This window comes from Hyaena hyaena, unplaced genomic scaffold (genome assembly GCF_003009895.1).
Source record: "Hyaena hyaena isolate Hyena2069 unplaced genomic scaffold, ASM300989v1 scaffold_591, whole genome shotgun sequence".
Taxonomy (NCBI): Eukaryota; Metazoa; Chordata; class Mammalia; order Carnivora; family Hyaenidae; genus Hyaena; species Hyaena hyaena.
Genome location: NW_024081224.1, coordinates 504,288 through 527,130, shown reverse-complemented (window position 1 = coordinate 527,130; position 22,843 = coordinate 504,288). Strand labels below are relative to the sequence as shown.

The 22,843-nt window shown below is 53.7% G+C and overlaps 1 protein-coding gene across 1 annotated transcript; it reads left to right on the top strand.

Annotated features, from left to right (window-relative positions):
- Nucleotides 1-5,262: 5,262 nt before the first annotated feature.
- On the top strand, nt 5,263-22,079 carry EMX1 (empty spiracles homeobox 1). The gene is made up of 3 exons (XM_039256894.1): nt 5,263-6,043; nt 11,760-11,944; nt 21,515-22,079. The coding sequence occupies exons 1-3, from the start codon at nt 5,509-5,511 to the stop codon at nt 21,680-21,682; spliced, it is 888 nt and encodes a 295-aa protein (XP_039112825.1). The 5' UTR covers nt 5,263-5,508; the 3' UTR covers nt 21,683-22,079.
- The last annotated feature ends 764 nt before the right edge of the window (nt 22,080-22,843 follow it).

Below are 22,843 nucleotides of genomic sequence, written 5' to 3'. Positions count from 1 at the left end.
GATAGATAGATAGATAGATACCTGCATAGATACATAGATATAGGAAGGAGGGACTAGACAAAGGTGCCTAGTGGACATCCACAGTTAGGAGACGAAATGGAAGCCCTTGGAGGAGCAATTCCCGGAGGCTGCAGATCCAGGCAGGTACCTTGTTAGAAAATGAAGGGAAGAGAGAGTTTCCAAAAGATAAGGGAGTTGAGGTCAAATGCAAATGCTGAAAAGCCCACAGACAATTATGACTAAAAAAGAGAGGAATTTTGAAATAGGGAATCCTGATGAGCAGTCCAGAGAATGAAGGGAAACCCTTAAACTCTGCTCATGGAGGAATAAATGGGTATACATTACCAGAGGCCAAATTGGCAATATGGATCAGAAGAGTTAATACTGCATATCTGGAAATAATACTTCTAGAAAGTTATACAGAAAAGCAATACTCATAGAGATGCAATAAGATAGAGTTATTTTGTTTAAAATTCTGAAAATTTGTCAACAGCACAAACAATAAGGAATATTTAGTGGGACTGTGATTGGTTATAAAGAAGCAGGTTGCAAAACTGCTTTTATTTTTCCCACCCCACCCCCCACCTTTTAAAGGAAGGCAATATAGAAAGAAAGATGGAAGAATATACTGCAAGAATTTCATGATGTTTTTTTCTAGGTGGTAGGATATGATAGTTATAAGATTTCTGTTTTCCCTTTCTGCACACCCATTTACCCTTCCTCCCTCGTTTGGATTACCTATATCGTCTATAACAACTCTGTCCAAAAGAAATATAATGGGAGCCACAAACATAATTTTAAACATCCTAGTAACTACATTTGAAAAGCTACAAGAAACAGATAAGGTAACCCTAATAATATATTTTCTTTAACCCCAATGTGTCAGTGTTATCATTATAACATGAAATCAACACAGAAAATATTAATGATATCTTAGATTTTTCAAAACACTCGGCCTTCCAAATCTGGTATGTATTTTACATTTACAGAATATTTCAATTTGAACCATCCACACTTTAAGCACCCGATGGCCACATGGCTTCCGTATGAGATAGCAAAGCTGTATAAAATTAACAGCTAACGTTTATCAAGTGCTTACTATGTGTTAGGCGCTGCTGTAAGCCCGTTGGTTGGGGATTGTAACTCATTCAACCTCACAATAACTCCTTAAGGTTGTCAGGATTGTTACTGCCCCCACGAGTACACGTTGCAATTGTAATAACACCATGGTAAAAGTTTGGGAGCTTTTGCAAGCCATTTCCCCAACGGGATGGGGGTGGAAGCCAGGTTGCAAAGGCTTATTGAGTCAAGGGAACTGAAGGAGTTGAAGAGAGACTAAAACGTACTTAAAAAGTTTGGTGGTGAAGAAAAGTTAGCAGAAACTAGAGGCCAGAAGGCTTTTTGTGGGACCGGGAGCCCTGAAGGCAAAGGCGAACTCAGCTAAAGAGGAGGGAGGGGAATGAAAGGTAAAAGAGAAATGGCTGGGGATGCTGTCAGGCCAAGCACTCCAGAAGAGCGAGAGCTCTGTTGGATAAACATTGCTTGGCCTGTGCTGGGTGGGTTGTGATGGACATCCCCGCTTCCCGCTTCCCAGCTGAGGGTCGAGGTGGGCGTGTAGCCTGGGAGGTGGGGGGTGGGGGGAGGCAGACCCTGGCAAGTCCCTCTGGCAAGCGAATGCCAGGACAGAGTGGGGACGAGACTCCCTTGGGAAGGGGAGTTGAACTGAGTGGTGATGAATGAAAGTTAGCCAGCAAAGCAGCAAAAATGGAGGGGATACAGATTTGAGAAGGACTTGACTATAAGACCAGGTGACTGGATGAGGAAGATGAGAGAGGGAGGATCTGAGTGCCCTAGTTTCCTGCATGGGCAAGGGCAGAGACAGGAACATTTACCGAGAGGTTGTCTGGAGTCACACACTGGTCCTGTGCACCACATTAGAATCTCATTCATCCTCACAGAGGTCCCATAGAACGCTTCCCATTCCGCAGATGTGCAAACCGAAGCAAGAGTATTGGTCCCAGTCCTCACCATTAGTAAGTGGAAAAGCCAGAATCTGAGCCCAGGTTATTCCAGAGATGGAAGGAAGGAGGAGACAAATTGATGAGGGCCCAGAGGTAGGACGGGTGGTCCTGGGGGCCCACCAGGAAGGTGTGGAATGAAAGGTAAGCAGCCGTCTGGGATGGTAGAGCCCTCTGGCCTGAAGGAGGCACATCAGTCTTTGGACAGAACTCAGCAACTGGGGAGGGAGGGCAAGCAGGTGGAAGGGATGGGCTGGGGAACAGAGGTGGGAGAGGGGGGCAGGAGGTTTGGGTTAAGGTGGGCTGCTGTCCACTGGTGGAGAGAAGAGGCGTTTGTGTACGTGATCGGCTACGGGCGGGAGAACTTGGCAGAGACTGGGCAGGTGAGAAGGCACAGCAAGAGACAGGGGCCGGTGGGGAGCTTTGACGCGAGATCCAGAACACAGAGGCAAGCGTACAGACCCCCAGAAAGTGACAAGTTCTTTTCACCCACCGCAGAAAAAGCAACAACAGAGGAAAAGGCCCTAAGAGGAGCAGAAATAGAGGAAACCAGGTTAGGGATAAATAGCCACACAGGGAGGGAAAGGATAGAGGGAAATTAAGAGAGTTACCAGAGAGGAAAGCCAGAGAGAGGAGGCTTAGAACAGGGAAAGAAGAGGGAGGGTGAAGGTCGAACTGCCCTCACCCAGTGCACCCAGCACCCCATCCCTAACCAGGAGAACCCCTGTCTGGGGAGTCAGCTGCAGCAGCGGGGTGGGGGTGGAATGGGGGTGAAACCCGAGCCAGATCACTGAGCTGTCCCAGCTCAATGGAGACTGAGACCGGACTCAAGTCACTGGTGTTGTGCAGTCTGTTTCTTCATCGGTAAAACGGGGTTCATGACAGCTAGATGTCAAAAAATTTCGCAAGCACCACCACAAACAAGGTAAGGTGTTATTATAAGGCCTATCATGTTAATACGAACAGGTATCCTCAGAACCGTACAGATTAAAATAGATGTGGCCAGTGTAGACGCAAAAGGCCCGGTAGATTCCAAGCTTCTCTACCTGCCCAGTGTTGAGAGTTCGCGGCCAATATCCAGCCTCACGGTGGGGTAGGAGGTGAAGGCCTGCCGCTGGACAGGTGGCGTTCGTCTCTGGCCGGGGGCACAAGGCCCGCAGCAGGGTTAAACTTGCTCCGGCTCCTGTCTTCTCCGTGGCAGCCCTCTGTCGCCGCAGAGCACAGGCCCAGCCAGTGCTTATCCAACTGAACCCGCGTCCCCGCGGGGATCTTGCTCCGACAAAATACCCAGTCATCTCCTTCCATCTAAAACGAAAATCCCCTCGTTCTGTGCCCTTCCTCAGTCCGCACACTCGCCCCCTGAGTGGTGTGGCCTGCTTAGGTCGCCGCTCGGCGGAGCTTCCCCCTTTCCAGGACTGAGGCTGGGGCAAAGGGGGAGGGAGAAGAAATACATGAAAAGTCGGGGTGGAGGGTGGAGCAGCGAGACAGGGAGGGGGATAGACAGCCTGAGACAGAAACGGGAGAGAGACCGAGAGACCACTACAGAGCCAAAAAGATCCGGAGAGGTCGCGAAAGAGACACTGGCGCTCGCCACGGATTCGGTAACCATTCCTTCCGCAGGCGCCTCTGCTGAGGCTCCGCAGCGCTCGGCCCGGGGCTGCCCGGGACGCGAAGGGCTGCAGGGTGCGGTCGCCTCGCCTCACCTCCCCCTTCTCGCCGCCCCCTCCCCACCTCGCCCAAGGGGGCCGGAACGGTGTCGGCGCGCGGGGGCTTTTCGGCGCAGTCGAGTGGAAAATAGACTTTAACCCGCTTTGTGGCGACAGGGGCGCCCGAAGCGCTCTCCCGGACCGGGGCTCCCGGCGCTCAGGCGGGCCACTCCCAAGACCCGGCCTGGAGTCCCTGCAGAGTCACGCGGCACGCGGCACCCCCGGCCTCGGGGTACCGACAGGCCTAGCCGGATCTGCGCACCCGGCCGCAGGCGGGCGGCCCTGACCGACCCCGGCGGCGGCGAGGAAGCGGAACGCGCTGCGGTCCCCTCCTCGCAGTGCGCTGGCGGGGGCCGGGTCCCAGCCTCCCCACCACGACCTAGCGCCCTCCTAGGCCTCCGTGCGGTGTTTCCTGCGGCCTCGAAGGCCCCGGTGAAAAAGTTTGCTGAGTACTGGTTCTCTTCACCCTCTCACCCCCAGGGAATTATTGCAAGAAATGGAAACCTGGCGGAGCAGAGTCGTCCGCTGCTCCGCGGTCGCAGGTGGAAGGTGAGGGTCAGGGGAGGCCAGGCGGCCGCTGCGGTCCCGGGATGGCTGGTGTGCATTCTTGGAGACGGGGTCGACTGCTCGGCGAGCTTCAAGTTAAGGCTCGAGGCGCTGGCCCGGCCGGCCCGCCTGAGCCCCACGACCAGAGAAGGCGAGAAAAGCAGATCGTCCTCTGCTGAGGCCCGCCTTCCCCGTGCGAGCAGACCGCGGTGGCCGTGGCTGGGCCAAGGAGGTGCTTCCGAACCCGGATTTGCTACCTGAGGTCTGCAAAGTGACCACTCCGGCGGCTCCTCTCTCGCTGTCCGCGGCCTGGCCCCTGGTGAAAAGAATTGGGCGTCCCCTTTCTGGAGCCGTCCCCCATAACACTCAGAAAACGCGAAACCTCACGAACCGAGCGCGCGGCTTTCAGACCCGCGTCCCAAAGAGACAGATGGTGGGTGAGCGGGAGGGTCCCGGAGGCCAGGGGAGCTTGTTCTCGGAGAACCTATTTGTTGGGCAAAACCCACCCACCCTCCACTCGGATCCAAGTTGCTTGAGAACTGAAACGACATCCCAGGATGAACTGGAGGGGGTTCAACTGAGTTACACATCGGGAAGCGGGGCTGGACATTTTCCCAAACCCCAAGGCCCCTCGGACGCCTTCTGCGGCTCCCGCGCGGGCTGAGGTGGTTGGAGCGGTCTCCAGGCTCAGCTAAAGGGCAGAGACGCGAGGAGAAGCTTGCGGCAAGGGGCGGATGAGGGGTGGGGGGGGAGGCCTAGATCGCCCAGCGAAGGCTCCAGTCCGCTTTTTGCCTCCGACTGCTGGCTCCTTCCCCACCCGCGGTCTCTCGCCCCGCCCCGCCCCGCCCCCCACCTTGGGGCAGGTGAGCGGCGGCCAATGGGCGAGCGCGGGGCAGGTGCCGGCTAACTCGCGCCTCGCCGCACAGCGGCCGAGGCTGAGCTGGGCAGTGCTGGGAGGACCAGGGGCGGGGGTCGGTCCTGGCTGGACTCGGGAGGGAGGGGGCCGGGCTCAGCCCCCAGGCCGTAGAGGCAGCTAGCAGCCTCGCACGGAACCCGCGCCAGTGCCCGCGCCGGGAGCTGCCCGCTCGGCCCCAGAGGCCGGCGCGCCTAGCTGCGCGCGGTGGCCCGACTCCGCGTTCGCTCGCTCGCACGCCCCTCGCCTCACCGCGCCTGGCTCGCCGGCCGGGTCTGAGCGCGGGCGGGCGGGCGGGGGAGGTGAGGGGTGCTGGTGTGTGTGCATGTGCCTGGCTGGGTGCACACCCCGCACGGCGGCGGCGCCAGGACGCGGAGCGCTCCCCAGAGCCCGGCTGCCTAGCTCGGCTCTGGCGACCGCGACCATGTTCCAGCCCACAGCCAAGCGCGGCTTTACCATCGAGTCCTTGGTAGCCAAGGACGGCGGCACCGGCGGGGGCACTGGCGGCGGGGGCGCTGGCTCCCATCCCCTGGCGGCGGCCGCCTCGGAGGAGCCACTTCGGCCCACGGCGCTCAATTACCCTCACCCCGGCGCGGCCGAGGCGGCCTTCGTGAGCGGCTTCCCCGCCGCCGCCGCCGCCGCCGCCGCCGCCGCGGGCGCCGGCCGCTCGCTGTACGGTGGGCCCGAGCTTGTGTTCCCCGAGGCCATGAACCACCCCGCGCTGACCGTGCACCCGGCGCACCAGCTGGGCGCCTCCCCGCTGCAGCCCCCGCACTCCTTCTTCGGCGCCCAGCACCGGGACCCTCTGCACTTCTACCCCTGGGTCCTGCGGAACCGCTTCTTCGGCCACCGCTTCCAGGGTGAGTGCCCATGCTGTGCCTGCTTAGGCGGCGGGCCAGCGCCCACGCTGCCGTTGCGCGGTGGAGGCTCGGGGGCGCGCGGGGCTGTTCAGAAGTTGTTGAAAGAAGGCTGTGGGTCGGCAGAGGCCGCTTCCCAAATGTGGACGAGCCCCGGCGGGTCCATTCGCGCTTCCGCGGTGTTGGGTTCCCTTCCAGAGAGCCAGGTTGGGACCTCCAGGCTTTCCCAGAAACGATGCGGATCCGGACACCAAGCCGGGGCGCATCCTTGGAGCCTCTCCTGACCCTCCCCGCGGCCTGCCAGAATCTCTCCCGGCGGAGCCAGTCCCAGTGCAGAGAGCGCAGCGCGCACGGTTCTCCCTCCGCCCCAGCTGGACCTGAGACCATACTTGGCTTACATATCCACCACCAACTCCCAGATATCCGCCCTCGCTGGCGCGTCCGAGCAGGGCAAAGTCTACCCGCGTGTCCCGGGTCTGTGGAAAGAAGGGGCAGCAGGGAGGGCAAACTGGAGAGTCAATGTTCAGTGTGGACTGTTCCACTGTCTTGGGGTGTTTCTCAGTAACCTCGACCCGACTTCTCCAAGTTACGAGTGCCTCTCAGACCCAGGGTCGGGAAGGTTTGCAATAGCAACCGGCTTCCTCCGCCCTGCGCCGAATCTGGGAGCCCGCCCGGCTGCTAGGGGACCCAAGGCAGTCCGCCCAGGCAGGGGGCGGGGGCAGAGGGCTTTTAAGGTGGTCGGCAGGCTGTTCTCCCACCTCTGCACCGGGCAATAGGTTTGCTAATGAAGATCCCCCACTGGCCTTACGCACGCACACACACGTTTCAATTATCTGACTTTCCCGAAGGAACTGGAGTTGCATTTGTTGGAGTTCGTTTTCTTCCTTGAATTTGTTAAAGTTTGTTTCTCTTTTCTTGTCTTTTTTTTTTTTAAAGAATGGCCTTAATTTGTGCAGTAATTGCTTTGGTTTCCAGTTTTATTTTGTTAGTGTAAACGGGACTGGACCTCAGCTTTGTGAGGTTCTAGGACTCAGAGCGAGGTAACCCGGCTTTTAGTGAAACAAATGAAAAGGATATGGCTAGAGAGAGCTTCGGCTACCAACGTAATCAATCTGACTATAAACCGCGGTCTACACAAAGTAAACCAGATGCGTGGTACCATTATGTAGGTAATAGAAGAAAAATGATCTTTTGAAGCTTTGACTATAGCTGCATTACTGTTTCACGGAGAGCCGCTTTCCCGGTCCTGCTTTGTCAATTTTCTTAGTCCTATCTGACCAGTAGATAATTGACCCAGCAGATCCCACAAAATAAAAGAATGTAATTACTTGAACAAGAATTTTTGTGGGCAGACTTGTCTCCCCTGGGATTTGAAAGGCTTGCCCAAATCATCTTGGGGGCAAAAAAAAAAAAAAGCCTAGGGTGTCAGCCACTTCGGGCATGAAACTTGTCAATTACAATCATTGTTTACTGCTATAAATGAAGTTTTATTCAAAACTGAGCAAACCACCTCGGTACTCCATGGGGCCTGGCCTGGGTCTCAAAACCTGACACCCAAGGGCCGATCTGCAAGACGCGGCTGCTTTTGAACCGTCGGAACCAGGCAGCAAGGGACCCGTGGTTAAAAGGATGGTGCAGGGACAGGGACTCTGAGGAGAGGGCAGAACCGGTCCTAAGTCCTGTGGTCTCTGTTCATCCGGAGATGGCCTCCCCGGCGGCGCCCTTGGCTTCGGACCCGGTGCCCCCACGCCCTCCGCGCTGCCTTTCCCGCCTCTAGCCTCGTCCCCGCGGGCACCTCTCGACAGATCCAGCTCCAGCTCTGAGCATTCCCAGCCAAGCGAGGCCAGATGAATTCTCCGAAAAACCTTCTCAGAAATTGCCGCCGCTCCCTGAGCCATCAGTCCGGCGGGCACATTGTCGAGTTGCAAAAACGGTTGGATTTTTCTCTCAAGAACCGTGTCTGGACGCGGAGATGGAGCCATGCGTGGCCGAATTTTTGAACTCGGAAATCCGTTGGGCACTGGAGGACTTTTCGGACCCTGACACGTTTCGGCTTTGGGTCCGGTCTTCATCGCTGCAGCCCCGTGCGCGCCCCGGCGGCTGTGAGCCTTGCGGTCCCAGCGGGGCCTTGGGGCTGCGGGCCGAGCCGTCCCAGGCCCTCCGGCGCCGCGTTTTCTAGAGAACCGGGTCTCTGCGATGCTCATTTCAGCCCCGTTTTAATGCAAGAAGCGAAACCCTACCCGAACGAAAAGGAACATGTCTGCGCTCCGTGCGCAGCGCTTTCGGGCAGCGCGGGCCCAGCGAGGCGGTGGAAGAGGAAGAGCCCACACGGGATGGTCTGGATCAGGCGGCGGGACCCTGAAGCCGGTGGTGGCCTTCGAGGCTTGAAGGGGGGGAGCCGGCGGAGACGGGGAGTTGGCCGCACTTCGGTGCTATTTCCCGGACTCGGGAACTTTCCAGCCCCGGAACAGCGTCAGGAGGGGGCCTGGGAAGCCCCAACCCTCTGAGATCGGCGTTTGTAATGCGCCGGTGCTTCAAAGGGCGCCTTTGTTCCGGCCGGAGGAGGGGGAATGAGGTTATCTCCGCAGCTCGGCCGCCCTCTCCCTCCTGTTGCCCCGGGCTCCTCCGCCCAGCCAGCCGACCCAGAACCCCAGGCCAACTCCGGAAGAAAGTGCAGCGTTTGCCCGGGCACTTCGGATCCCTAGCTCCCACCTGCAGCCACCTCACTCCTGGGAGTCTCTACTGCCAGTCCTTGCCTTGAAGGGCCCTGCAGTGAGAGGCCGGAGCAAAACGGGGTGGGGTTCAGTTGCTCCTGGCTCCAGAGAAGGCTAAGTCAGCCCCTCTCCACTTTACTACCTATCCTTGTCTGACACTGACAGCTCACTCCCACAGAGTGCCAGAACTACTGCATGGAAACAGGCCACACTGAGCCCCAGCCCCAAGCTTGGTCTGCTCTTGTGGTCCAGTTAAGTGAAACTGAAGCTGTGGTAGGGACTGTTGAGGCCCCATACCCATAATGAGAGGGTACCAGGCACATAGGCACCTAAGGCATTAGTGTCCTTACAGAAACATAGAGCTGTTGATCAGTTTCTCAGGATGGTTAGTTTTGCACTAAACTGCCTCTTTCTTATAGGGAAAGGCCTTGCTTCTTTTGAAATCCAATGTCATCACTTTTCAGTATCTTGAGTAATTTTCCTACCTCTTGCTTCTTCGAGATTGGGTCAGAAGGACCCCTATGCTTCTGCACATACATGTGGCCATAGACTGAAGGACACATGCTATGTGCCCCAACAGAACATTACAATAAACCATGCAACCTAGCTTTTCCTAAAGTAGGCAGACTTGAGGCAAAGGGACATGCATATGTCAGGACAGAGAAGCTTGTTGCTTCCATCTTCTACTTTGGGTTTATAAAGACGAACACAGAGAACTCCACCACACAAGTGACCCACACACACTTCCAGAATTACAAAACAGCCATCACATCGCACACACGAAGGCAGACTGTAGTTTTTTTTCAGCCACAGACTGCCCTAGACACCCATGCACCCACTGACTCCCACCTACAGGGTCTCTCCAGGCTGCCCCCTCACTCTTCACCAGCTTGGGCCAGTTGAGCTGCTGAGGCCAAACCCTGTGAACTCTGAGATGATCAAGGACTTTTCCCTCTCCAGCTCACTTGTCCAGAGGAAAAATCACTGTTGGGACTTCACCCAGGGTCAGAACAAGGCTGTTTTTTTTAAGCAACTTAACATTAACAAGAAGTATTTGCTTCCCACTCGCCTCTCCCACCTTTCCCTGGCCTATCACACTGGTACCCACTTAAGACTTTAATTCTTATTCCTACTTGGATCAGGCTCCTCCTTTCTCTCCTCCTATTCCTCTCTTCCAGACCATCTCCCCTGATCATCTGTCCCCTCCACCTGCCTTCAGTCAGGCCTAACAGCCCTAGGCCTGCCACCACCTTGAAGGGCCCGCTGGGCCAGGCCGTCTCCCTCCATCGCCCATGATATGATCCCACTCCCTTTTGTAGCTGCACAGATCCAGCCACATGGATCTGTGGATAAGTGATTGTCAGGGGACTTTATCTCCCCTCTAGCAACCTTATTCCACAGGAAACCCCAGCAATTAAGTTCACCTGGGTAGGTGGGTAGGTGTCCAAACCCCAAGGACCCAAGCCCTCCAAAGAAAGTAATGCCAATCAGTTTCCACCAGCAGAGGGACACGAACAGTTACCTGGAGAGTTTTAGCAACAACATCTCAATTATATGATCTTACTTCACTTACAGAAGTGTTTCCAGAGATGGTAGATCTCAACGGAGATCCGAACAATTGTCTTAAACAAAACAACAGGTCAAATCGGGAAAATCCAGTGGCCATTTCTGAAGAAATTAATTGGATCAGTCAAATCTCAACAGCTAACTGTGTGAAAACATTCCATCTAGGGCTCTGCATTGTCAGTGGGTCAGGGAGACTGTTATGTGCGACTGCATGAGATCCATGAGATCCATGGGTGATGTAAGGGCCTGTTTCAAGTCTGTTAGCGTGTGCAACCAAGCCAGAGATTGTGTGAAGGCCTAGTGGGGGGTTTATTGAGACTGAAGCTGTGGGTGGAAGCTTATTTTGGCTTTTGTAGTTCCTGACCTAACCACCTGGCCTCAATGACCCCAGTGTCAGCCCCTCCTACTGCAGGTAGGAGCTGAGTTCCCATGATGGCCAACATTTGCCAAGGGACAATCACACTCTTTGAAAATCCTGTATGGTAGATGGGAGAAAAAGACAGTAGGGAGGCTGGAGCATATATTTACACACGCCCATGCAGAAACCAATATTTCTATATCTATATATATTAGAGAGAAAGATGACATCTAGATATTTATACACGTGTTTCTTCAGCACGGGACTATTCAGGAATGAAGCAAGGCCTTTTCCCACGGAGAGCAGTAGGAGTCTCCTGTGGGGAGTGGGCTTTACCAGCAGGCCTAGGGAAGAGAGGTGGGGAAGGGAGAGGAAGAAGCCCGACCTTACCCCTTCAGGAGTTGCTTGGACATTGACCTAGCTGCTGGCCTATTTTTACCACTTGCAAGGTAGAGCCTGAGCCTGTTGGCAAGAATTTTCCAAGGGCTAGCAGCCTGATCGCTTAGCTGCAAGGCTGGTTTAAACAGGTGTGAAAAGAGAGTGCCTTGGGTACGTACCTTCTAGTTCTTGAAAATGTATTTGGCATGAGGATGTCACTTTCCTGACACCCAGCCCTGTCTCTATTCTTGGCCTTTTTGAGGGAGATAGGGCAGGGCAAAGTGGACAAAGAGAGAGCTAAGGGGCTTTCCCACCCCATGGCCTCTTGCGCTGCTCCAGGAGCTGTGGCTTTGGGCCGGCTGGCGCCTCACTAGGCCTGGGCCCTTCTCCTGGCCCAACGGAGTGATCCGCAGCTCTGCTATTCCACGCCTCCCGCGACTGCGAGGGTAACAGTCTGACCCTAGGGAGGTGTCAGGAGGACAGGGGATTGGACTTAAGGAAGGGGGCGGCAAGAGGGAAAGGGAGAATTGGGGGCGGGGGTCAAGGATTGGAGAGGGTAGCGGAGCGCCGAGGGCGTTTGCGGGCAGGCCAGAGGGCCGGTCTTGGCCGGCTCCCTCGGGCGGCCCGGCAGCCGGGCTGCGGCTCACGGCGCCCCTTCTCTCTGTCTGTACCTGCTGTGTTGCCGTCGGCGGCGCGGCCGCAGCGAGCGACGTGCCCCAGGACGGGCTGCTTCTGCACGGCCCCTTCGCTCGCAAGCCCAAGCGGATCCGCACGGCCTTCTCGCCCTCGCAGCTCTTGCGGCTGGAGCGCGCCTTCGAGAAGAACCACTACGTGGTGGGCGCCGAGCGGAAGCAGCTGGCCGGCAGCCTCAGCCTCTCGGAGACGCAGGTAATAACCACCCCGCGGGGCTCTGCGCTCCGCCGGGGAGCCCAGGTGGAGGTGGGGGCGGGCAGGTGCAGGAGGAGCCCGAGTCTCACCCCCGCCTTCCCCGGGGGCTCTGTCCCATCCAGCTCCAAAAGCCTCCCCCCCCCCCCCCCCCCGCCAACACCCGGCGGCCCTTCCGCTAAGCCAGGCTCTAGAGTCCCTTCCCTCCCGCTGCGCTTAGCCTCGCGGAGGCCGCAGGACTTCTGTCAAGCCCTGAAGACCCACCAGGAGGTTGGAATCAAACCATTTCCCCAGTCAGCTGTGCAAGCCCATAGAAGGCGCCAGGTTCTCAGGAGGCGGCAGGGCGCGGAGCCCCACGCCGCAGTCACTCCTGAGCTGCCCCTGAGTCCACTGGAGCCGTCCCAGCCCTGTGGCTACTGCAGCCCTTCTTCCGCCCCTCTTCTGGGGATGCTCGCAGTTTTGTGGGGTGGCCAGACCTTTCCCACACTGGCTTTGCGGCTTTGGCTTGGCATGGGCAGAGCTGGCGGAGGCCTCTCTGCCCACCGGCGGATGTGGGAGAAAACCCACGTGTCCTCAGGCTATAAACACGAGAAGCAGAGATTAGCCAGGAAGGGGCAGGCCCTGCCTGGGGTCTCAGGGTGGCACTGATCTCTGCGCGGACAGGGCTCTGGAACCTGGTGTTTGGGCGCGCAGACAGGGAATGGTGGGGAAGTCGATTCTGGGACTCAGGGTCTGTGTTCAAACACCGGAAGGGCTGTTGAGCTGGGGAAGGAACAAACTCCAGTGGTGTCGGAGGGGTTTTGAACTGGGTGAAATTAGTTACCGTGTAGTGTTTTTGTAATTGGTAATTAAGAAAAGAAAACATTTAAGAACTAGATTGGAGTTATAGGGAGGCAGATTTGGGTTTGTTGTAAGTAAAGACCTTGCCATACGTAAATGCTCCCTGGAGGCACCGCCGGAGCTCTTGGTCCCTGGGAGTACGTCGTGCTGGAGGGGCTGGCTGGTGCCCTGGAGGCGGACTGCAGTGTCTGAATGGGCCTCAGGAGACCTAACTCTCTTCCGTTCCTGACGGCTCCCAGATTTGCAAATGAGAGAGGTTTGCTCGCGCGCCCAGCAGCTCCCACCCCGCCGGCTCTTTTTCGTCCTCTCCCCTTTCCTCCTAGTGTCGTCCCTGTTACACCACCACCCGCTACCCTTAGTCCGGGATCTTGAGGGGGCATCCCGGGGTCTCTGCGGAGCAGTGAAGATAGGAAGGGGGCTCAGACCCTAACTGCCTCCCCAGTTCTCCTGGCCGACATCACCCGCTGGTCCTGGAGTCCCACTTTGGTGTCTATTGTCTTATCTGTCTGATGCCCCATTTAATCAATGCATTGCTCTGGACTCCACTGTAGGACCCTGCTTTTTCAGATTTGCTAGCTGGGCTCTCCTAACTGCAGAGATAAAGCTTACAAAACAATAGAGTTAATTTTTAAAATGTTTTAAAGAAAGATGTTAAAAAAACAAGTTAAAAAAAATAATACCCTTGTTCCCTTCTGGGAGTGTTTTAAAATTGTTGTCTAAAACAAGGTGTCAATTTAAGAATGGTGTTTATACTGGACATCATTTAAAAAGTATTAGTTACTAAATTTTAATTGCATAAGTGGAAGAAAACAAAATGGTTTATAATCCTCCCACCCACAGATTAACACTTGTTGAAATAATGGCATTGTTTTTAAACTTTCAATTTTTTTAGCTCAGTGAGAACATTTTTTATTAACTTTCTTTCAAACTAGATCTAGCTGCCTATTTGCTCCTAACAATGCCAGTTAATAAATGTAATGGTTGTTTCTTTCATTTTCATTATGTTTCAAATACATTTAAAGCAAAAACCAGATAGACTAATATATCCAGCTTAACTATCAAAACTCTTATGTCTAATCTTGTTCTATCAGTGAGCCGGTTTTAGCATATGGAACAAAAAGCCATGGTAGAACTAAGGTAGGTTTGAGCCTGAGAAACCTCCTTTTAGAGACTCATCTATTCAGGTGAGGATTCTGAGAAAGAGACACCAACTGGGCAGGGCTCCCTAGGCAGGCAGATTGGATTTCATTATCTTGTGTGACCTTGGGTGAGTTACTCAACTTCTCTGAGCTCTGATGTTTTCATCCAGAAAATAGATTGTTTAAGGATTAAAGTCACCTAATATGAACTCCAATAATATTAATTCTCATCCCTTCTCTTTGTTTAAAGTAGTGTAGCAGGTTAGTGTTACAGTAACCCCCAAACCTGGCTTCCTGTCTTAGTCCAGTGTTTCTTCTGCTCCATCCAGTCTCCTTCATCATCAGAGCTTTCTGTCCCTCTGGTAGCTTATCATTTGGACTTAGGCTATATATTTAACTAATTATCTATCGTTCAGTATTTATCAGGCAAACTTACCTGTCATTTCCAGCTATCAGCTATTTGTCAAGCGACAGTCTCTCTCATCAGTCCCCTACCATCCATCTATTTCTACTGTTAGTACCTACATTTGCCTCTCAGGGCTCTCCAGTCCATCACAGATAGCTGTTTTATGTCTAGCCATGTACTTCTGTCTGCTCTCATTAAACTGCCTGTCCAAAGCTAGTTAATTTATATTTTCTATTAATTATAATCTTCCTAATAAAAGCTCTCATTTACCCAACTGTTGATTATTTCCATATTATCTGTTCTATCTTCTGTGTATCTACCTTCCACCTCAAGCTTCCATCTCTGCAGATCTAGTTAGCTACTGACAGATGCATCTTCAGATGTCTGCTAGTGCTTACCTATCATGTCATCAGCTCTGCCTTTGTCTTCTTTCTGGGCCTCAGTTTATTGTATCTGTAAGATTTAATGAAATGAACTCCGTGGTTCTTTCCAGCCCTGAGTTTCTGGCTCATCTACCTGCTTCTCTCGGTTTCTATGTAATGCTTCCCGCAAGTTCTCAGAGCTCACAGTACATCTCCCATATATCATAATACACATAGGACTTCGCTGTGGCTTAATTATCTATCATGTCCAAATGTCGCTCTGTGAACTGGCTAGATTTATCGCAGAAAGAAATCTTAAAATACAGATTCCCAAGCCCCATTCAGGAGATTCTCTTAGGAGTTCCAGGATGGGAACCAGGAAATATTTTTAAAACAGCTCTCTGAGTGATTCTGATGAACAGCAGGCCAGCTCTGGGAGCCAAAGGTCAAACCTTCTTGTTTCTCTCTATGCCCTAGGGTCCAGCTCAATGACCAGCAAGGCATAGATGCTCCATAAACATGTATTGAATGAATAGGCAAATTTCTTTTGATTGTATTCATATCCATGTGTTAACCTTATCAGTCATTTCCCTAGCTTTCTGCAGTCACTGACCCCTTCCTGTCCCTTTGTTTTCTATTTTTCCCTTGCATTTTAATCTAGAGGATCTCATTTTATCCATCAGTTCATGGATAAAACTTCTGGGAGAGTTAAGGAAATTAACATGTGGGTCTTAATCCAGCCAGAGCTCAGGGGTGTCTGCATACTCAAAGCTTTAGTATGGAGTGTTGGCAGGTGGGCAACCGGGGCTTCTTTGTCGGGGCAGGTTTGTGTGTTTGGTTGAGAGAGGGTGTTTGTACTGGGATGGCAGTGGATGAATCCAGGAAGTGGAGGGAGTGGTCCTGGGAAAGGGCTAGTTCTCCCTTCTGGCTCTAATTACTTGCTCCTCACTGCTGTGACACAGCCGCAGAGTCTGACCTGGATGACTGAATGATGTCCATTTAAGCTTCAGTGCTGGTGGCACAGACCTGGATTTGGGTCAGATCAGAGCTGTGAGTGCAAGTGAATGTGTGTAACAGGTGTGCGTAACATGCATATGCCACAAAGGGAGATGATGCCCAAAGGTCAGGTGATATCGTATATACACATGGCATGGACAGCAGCTTGGGTGCTTATGTGCATGTGCAGGGGTGACACTTGAGTTTTATGGGGAATGAGAGAAAGCATTTGGTTGCTCCAGGCTGATCAATTGGTGTTTCCAGCTGCCTCATCTGCTCTGACCAGTTCAGCAGGTGTTTCTTCACCTTCTCAGGCTTCAAGTTCAGTTGAGCTATTGAGGGAAAGGAGTGTGGAAATGTAGTCCTTAGCCTTGGAGATGCCTCATTCGGTGGTGGGAGCAAAATGGAAAGTGTGCACACTTGTGGGATAACGCACAGGATGAGTGACTAGAGTCCCCCTGAAGTCAGACAGTGGGCTGAGGAAGGTGCCAGGGGAGACTTGTATGGATAGAAGGCTCCCAGGAGACCTAAGGCTCAGAAGGATGCATAGGAGTCTAGGTTGGTGGGAAGGAAGGGGAGGATTTAAAGTGGGTGAGTTAAGATGGAGTGGGAGCTGTCAAGTCTGGTCACCATCTTGGGGCCCAAGAACAGGTGGGAGAGGGTCTTAGAAAAAAGGAGTATAAGGTTACCTGTCTATGGGTTTTTCCCCCCAGGCACATGGTAAGGAGACTTCCTGCGTTCCCTTCCTGCTCTGAAAAGCTCTGCTTTTGGGGGGACGAATGAGAAGGAGATATACAGGTGACTTGAATTTTAGGGAAAGGTCAAGAGCCCTTTGTTGCTAGCTCATTGTCAGTTCTGAGATGGACTCATCCCTTCTTTAAATCTTGGCTCTTCTCCAAGAATTTCTGCATCATTCATATTTCAGGAGTCCAGTGGGAGGCCGGACAGGGCAAGGGAGGCCGGAGTGGTTCTCTAGGGCCTGGCGCTGAGGAGACAGATGAATCTGTGATTTCTCTCTGAGTGTGAGGGCAAGCACCCAGGGTGGTTGGACAGAGGAGGAGACAAGAAGGCTTAGGAAGAATTAGGGCTGTGGTTGATGGGGAGTCAGAGGTGGCCTCAGTTTGGTGGGGTGAAAGATGCTCATGACATTGGGCTTGACCCTGAGAGTAGCTCATATGATCAAATAATAGGAAATGGATCCCCATGGAAAGGGCTATTATCTTGATAGGGTGTTGGAACTCCTTGAGGACAAGTATTTGCCTGTAAGTATGCAGGGAGGAGCTACAGACTCTTCCCTTTGGGAGGGACTAAAGTTGGGGACTAGTAGAAAAGAAGGGTCCAAATCTGGTTCATTCAAATAGGTTATTCAAAAGTAAAGTCTGAAACAATTGGCTGGAGCTGTAGTTGGCTTGTGCATTAGTTTCTTTGTCCATTCATTTGTTCGTTAATACACACTTTCATTTATCAATGCATACATACATCAATCAGTGTTTTAATACATTAATGCATGCATGCATTTCTCCATTTATCCACAGCACCTTCTTCTTCCTATTTGACTCATGGTGACCCTTGTGCCCCCCAGCAATAGATCTCTCTCCCTCCCCCAGATTCTCCCTGGAAGTGGTTAATCCAATTTGCAACATGGAGAATTAAGATTTGACCCTCTTGGGGGCACCTGCCTGGCTCAGTGGGTAGAGCATGCAATTCTAGATCTCAGGGTTGTGAGTTCAAGCCCCACGTTTGGTGTAGAGGTTGCTTAAACAAAACTTTAAAAAATCTTTTAAAAAATTAAAATAAAAGAATTGACTCTCTTATAGAAGTGTCCATGGAACTAAACCCATCTCTCCAGCAATTGCACTTCCCAAACCCCTTTTTTGATTAGATTTCAATCCTTACACCATTGATTTTCTTCAGCTTTCCAGTTCTGGCCTCGGCATCTCTTGCCAAGAGCGGAGTGCAGGTCAGTTCACCTCTGCCCAGCTTGCTGAACAGATGGGAACATGCCCACGTGGACTCTAGAGTAGACGGACACTGCTTTGATTCTCCAGGTTCTCACAGCCTGATGAGGAGACAGAGGTTCGAGCAAATAAATTAACACACTCCTGGGGTCACCTCTGTTGCTGCAACAGGGAAAAGTACTAAGGAAGTACAGACGGGCAATGGGGCAGGTCCAGCCTAGGAACACCTGAGACCGGAGCAGAAATTTGAAGGCTAAGGAAGAGTACCCCAGGTGGGTAACTCAGGCAAAAGTGGAGATTCTTGGAAGGATCTGGCTAATCTGAAAAACGGAGACGTTCAGTGAGATGGGGACTTGGGAGACCACAAGGAACCTCTCTCCCACCCGGGGGAGTCAGAGATGGGGGAGGGGTTCCTTTAGTCAACATCCCAACTGTGTCTTTGGGGATTCGTGTGCAGATACTGTAGGGAGGCAGGTGCAGAATAGGCATAGCCCCCTAAAGCCAGTGCCCACAGAGCTGGTAGCCACACTAAATGACCTGGTTCCTTTCCATGGTCTCTGTCTTCTAGGGAAAGGGCTCCCGGGGTGACCCCAGAGGCTGGATTAGAGAGGTGATGGGATGTCACTCTTGTCTCCTACTACACTCAGAGCCCAGTCTTTTTCTAAGTAAAAAATAAATTGTTACCAGTAACGCATTAGCAAAAAGTCAAAAGTGGAAAGAAGAAAGAAATGTCACCCACACTTTAGGTACATTTCCTTCTAGTCTTTTTTCCCCCCATGCATAGATTTTATTTTCCCATGGTTGTGATCACACTGTGCCCAAACTGCATCCTGCCATTTTCACTGATATTATGAAGTCAGAAGCATCCCCCTGTTATTACAGTCTTTGTAAACAGCATCTGGTCACTCAGCCTAAGGCTGTTCAGAAGATAGCCAGTCTGCCTAGGGAGAGACTTTGCATCCCTGTTTCTAAATAGCTGTCTCCTTGACCCCCGTCGTTTTCATGGAGAAAATATTCAGAATCACCTTTCATTTGGGTGTGCCAGGAAGCTGGCCCTTGCCTGAAAACATATCCTGCACCTGGAGTTCCACCGTCAGAAACTTTCTTTGGGCCAATGTTGTGGGGCAAGGCTGGGTCCATCCATCCTTCCTGGAAGGAGACTTGGGAGTTCTGTGGGAGGGAGAAGGTGCAGGAAGGGCCCTCGGTCCTGGTGTTGCTCAGGGCTTCCCCAGACTGCCCCATCACTAGGCTGGGGGCGCTTTAGCCCTTGGCCAGCCTCATGGGTTCTCAGGAATGACGCCCCAGCCCCGCATCCAGGCCTGAGTCACACACAAATGCCTTGCACAGGAGCTCACCCACCTACTGGCTGGTGTAGTGTCAGTGGGCTCCAGGATAGGGGGCGGGGACCAGGCTGGCTGCCACGCAGTTGTGCTGAGAACCACCCAGGGCCCAGCCAGCCTTGTACCCAAGGAAAGGTGGTTATGGAATCTAGAAGTCGTGCACCCAGAGCATCTGCCATTATCCCTTGTCTACCTGAGGAGAGACATGCAGGCGATAGGTTTGTCCCTTACCCTAGAGATGAGGGAAGCAGATCCCCCTCTTACACCATCCACGAGGGCAAGCACCTCATCTCCTTCTGTCCCTGGCTGGCTGCTCCCACCCCCAACCTGTGCTACAAAAGCAAGGGGCAGGGCAGACCCTGGGAAGGGCGTGCTCTTAGGGGAAGCCTTGGATTGGGTGGACTCCACGAAGGAGACAGGGGATAGTGTCTGGGAAATATGAAGGTAGAGTGTCCTAGGCAGGCAACTGCTCCCTGGGTCCAGATGCCGGGCCTGCTTGCTTTTGGCTGTCACTACCTGGCTTTATTGCTAAGACCTGTGCTTCTCAGCCATTCTCAGGGACTAGGGGCTGGACTGGGTAGTCTTCTGAGGACTGCCCCTGGCCCCACCCAGGGTTCAAGGATCTCCCCTCAGCAGTCACTGCTGCTGCCAAGACCAAGGTACTCACCATCATTCCACACACACGACTTACCAGTTACCACTGGCATGGACACCTAGATCACCCAGCTGCAGTAGACAGCACCTGCTTGCTTTTTAAATGAGCTGTCATTTTCAGGAAACCATCCATGCCTTGTAACCCTGCCATCTCTGTGTCACCTCCCCCAGGGACCCTCTGGAACAAAAGCCTAGGATGTGCCTGCCGTGGAGCTGCAGGGGTCCCAGAAAACATCTCTCCTATGGATGAGGGACTTAAGCCTAGAATAGGGAAGAAACTTAGCAAAGGATCAGCACCCAGACTCACCATCACCTAGTTTGAGGATGGAGGTGCTGGCCTGGCTCTGTAAGGCCAAGTAAAGAACTGCATGGCCAGGGGGCACCTGGGTGGTTCAGTTGGTTGAACGTCCAACTTCAGCTCAGGTCATGATTGTTTGTGAATTCGAGCCTCGCGTTGGGTTCTGTGCTGACAGCTCGGAGCCTGGAGCCTGCTTCGGATTCTGTGCCTCCCTCTCTCTCTGTCCGTTGCCTGCTCACACTCTTTCTCTCTCAAAAATAAACAAACATTAAAAAATTAAAAAAAAAAAAAAAAAAGAACTTCTTGGTCAGGAGGAGTTGACAGATTGAGTGAGGCTTTCTCCACAGTTCCCAAGCACTATGACTAGTTAGGAAGCTGCAACAACCCTCCTAGATCACGCACAGGATATTAAATGCTGTGACCTGGACACTGAGCACACTCTGGGGGAAGTGGGATAAGTGAGGGTTGCTTAGAGATGGGACTGATCCTCTTGGGAGGCTTCCTGGAGGAGGTGAGCTTAGTATTGTAGACCTGTTCCTCCCTCCAAGCACCTCCCCCCACCCATCACAGAAGATAGTTGTCCACTGTTTGAATCCTCCCCTTGTCAGGACTCTCACTGCCTGACACAGAAGTGGGGAACCCTCTGTGTTTAAAGAGGAGCTCCCTTCTGTCCCCTGAAGTTTCCCCCATATAACCTGTTCCCATATTTGGATGGGCCGCAGAGGCCAGTGCTTTGGGGGCGGGAAGTTTAGAGCACTGCCCCAGGTGGGGCTGCAGACACCCCTGTGTCTGAGGAGGAGGCGGCCTCGCTGGAGGATGTGAGACTACCCTGAGGCGTTGCCACCGGAGGGACCAGCCTTCCCAGCTGTCCAGCTCCACTTCTGATGGGGCGGAGGGGGGGAATTCCACCTGACGTTGCTCACAGGGTCCCCTGGTGAGACAGACTGACTTAGATGGTGTGTGAGTCGGAGCCTTGAGTGGCAGGGTTCCGTGACTCCGGGAGCGCTCTGGCTGTCACGGGCACTGCTCTTGGGATGGACGTCACCTCCTGGTTACATAGCCATGTCTGCTCTGCTTCTTTGTGCTGCAAAGCACATAGGGGGACCCTGGGAGGTGGGGTCTATATCAGGCCCACAGGGAGCTCTTCAGGACTCATGCGATGGCTTTTCATAGGTTCTCCCACTTACTGTTCATCTCTGCCTCGTGAAGGAGCAATTATTATCTCTTCTCTAGAAATGGGTAGGGACCCAGGTCTGCTGGGCTCCAGAGCCTGGGTTCTTCCCCTCTGCCGTGCTGTGGCTACCAGATGCTCGGCAGCTCCATGACTGCTCCCTTCCCACTGTGATAGGTGGATGGGAAGGTGGCCCCTCGCGGCCCACTGTGTCCTCTCCCTGCCCCACCCCATTCGCATCTGGAAGACTAGTCTTCGGGACCCAGCAAGTGGCCCCTGGCCAGAGGAGAGGACCCTGGCTTTGGTTTCCCCAACTGGCTCCCGGCACAGCCTGGGTGCTGAGAACCCAGTACCTGTCCTGGGGGCCTCCTGGGTGTTTCTTACCTCTGCCCCTCCCTCCCTGGCCCAGGTGAAGGTGTGGTTCCAGAACCGGAGGACAAAGTACAAGCGGCAGAAGCTGGAGGAAGAGGGGCCTGAGTCTGAGCAGAAGAAGAAGGGCTCCCACCACATCAACCGGTGGCGCATTGCCACGAAGCAGGCCAACGGGGAGGACATCGATGTCACCTCCAATGACTAGGGTGGGCAGCCACGGATCCGTGAGGGCAGAGCATCTGCTCGCTGCCGGCCAGGCCCCTGGGTGGGCCCGGCTGGACTCTGGCCGCTCCCCGGCCAGGCTTCGGGGAGGCCTCGAGTCACGGCTCCACAGGGCTTGGAGCCTGGGGCCACCACTGCCGGAGGGACAAGAAATGGGCTGGCTGAGGCCTGGGACTGCTCAACCTTCTCCTCAGAGAGCCTGCCTGCCTGGGTGGGCCGCCAGCCACTGCAGCCTCCCAGCCGTTCTCCATTTCTCTTATCTCCTGTTTGTTTTGATGCGTTTCTGTTTTAATTTATTTTCCAGGCACCCGCTGTAGTTCTTAGTGATCCCCTTGTATCTCCCTTCCCTATGGGAATAATAAAAGTCTCTCTCTTAATGACATGGGCATCCAGCTCCAACCCCAGAGCCTGTGAGCCTGGGTGGTGGATTCTGGCTCTGGGGGCCAGTGGGGACCAGCAGAGCAAGCTTGTGCAGCGCCTGGGAGCCTGGGGTGGGGTCTTGGAGATCCAATTCATTAACTTCTCTCCTTTGTTGGGGGTCCACCCTGGTCTCTAGCTCCAACTGTACAGCAAGAGAAACGGAGGCTAGACATACGGAGGGAAGGACCAGCCTGTGTCTTAAGGGAGGCCATGCTTCAGTGTTTCCAAGCTTATGGAGCGGTGGGAAACAGGCCTGTGCGGGTTGCTGGAGAGAGAACATGCAAACTTCTGCATGCTGAGAGACTCTGGTGGCTCCTCCAGCTGAGGAGACACTAGAGGAAAAAGGGACACTTGGGAGCTGAGGGGGGCACCACTCACAGAACCTGACCATGCTGGCCCCAGGTCCTAGCTCCACCAGGATGTGCACCCGTCCCCAGAGATCCCCTCTGTGTAGATGAAAAGTTCCAAGATGGGGCATAAGGCTGAGCCTGTAAGCCGTCCCCACCCAAGGCCACAGGGCCTCCAGCCAGGAAAGAACAAGAACCTAATGGAGCTCTGTAGTCCACCTGCCCTTCTGCTCATTCACTTGCCTTTCCTGCTGTCACACATCAACGTGTCCTTCATCCTTAAAAAGTAAGACCTGTATTCCTAACAACCTTTCCCTTACGACGTCCAGACCTATCTCCACTTCTTCACCTCCCACGAGCTCTCCAACCCCCTGCTG

Excerpts from the sequence above, each read along its gene's own strand:
- EMX1 (XM_039256894.1), top strand. The coding sequence starts at position 5,509 with ATGTGCCTGGCTGGGTGCACACCCCGCACGGCGGCGGCGCCAGGACGC. Across the intron at positions 6,044-11,759 it reads CTTCGGCCACCGCTTCCAGG|CGAGCGACGTGCCCCAGGAC; the intron begins GTGAGTGCCCAT and ends GCGCGGCCGCAG. Across the intron at positions 11,945-21,514 it reads TCAGCCTCTCGGAGACGCAG|GTGAAGGTGTGGTTCCAGAA; the intron begins GTAATAACCACC and ends TCCCTGGCCCAG.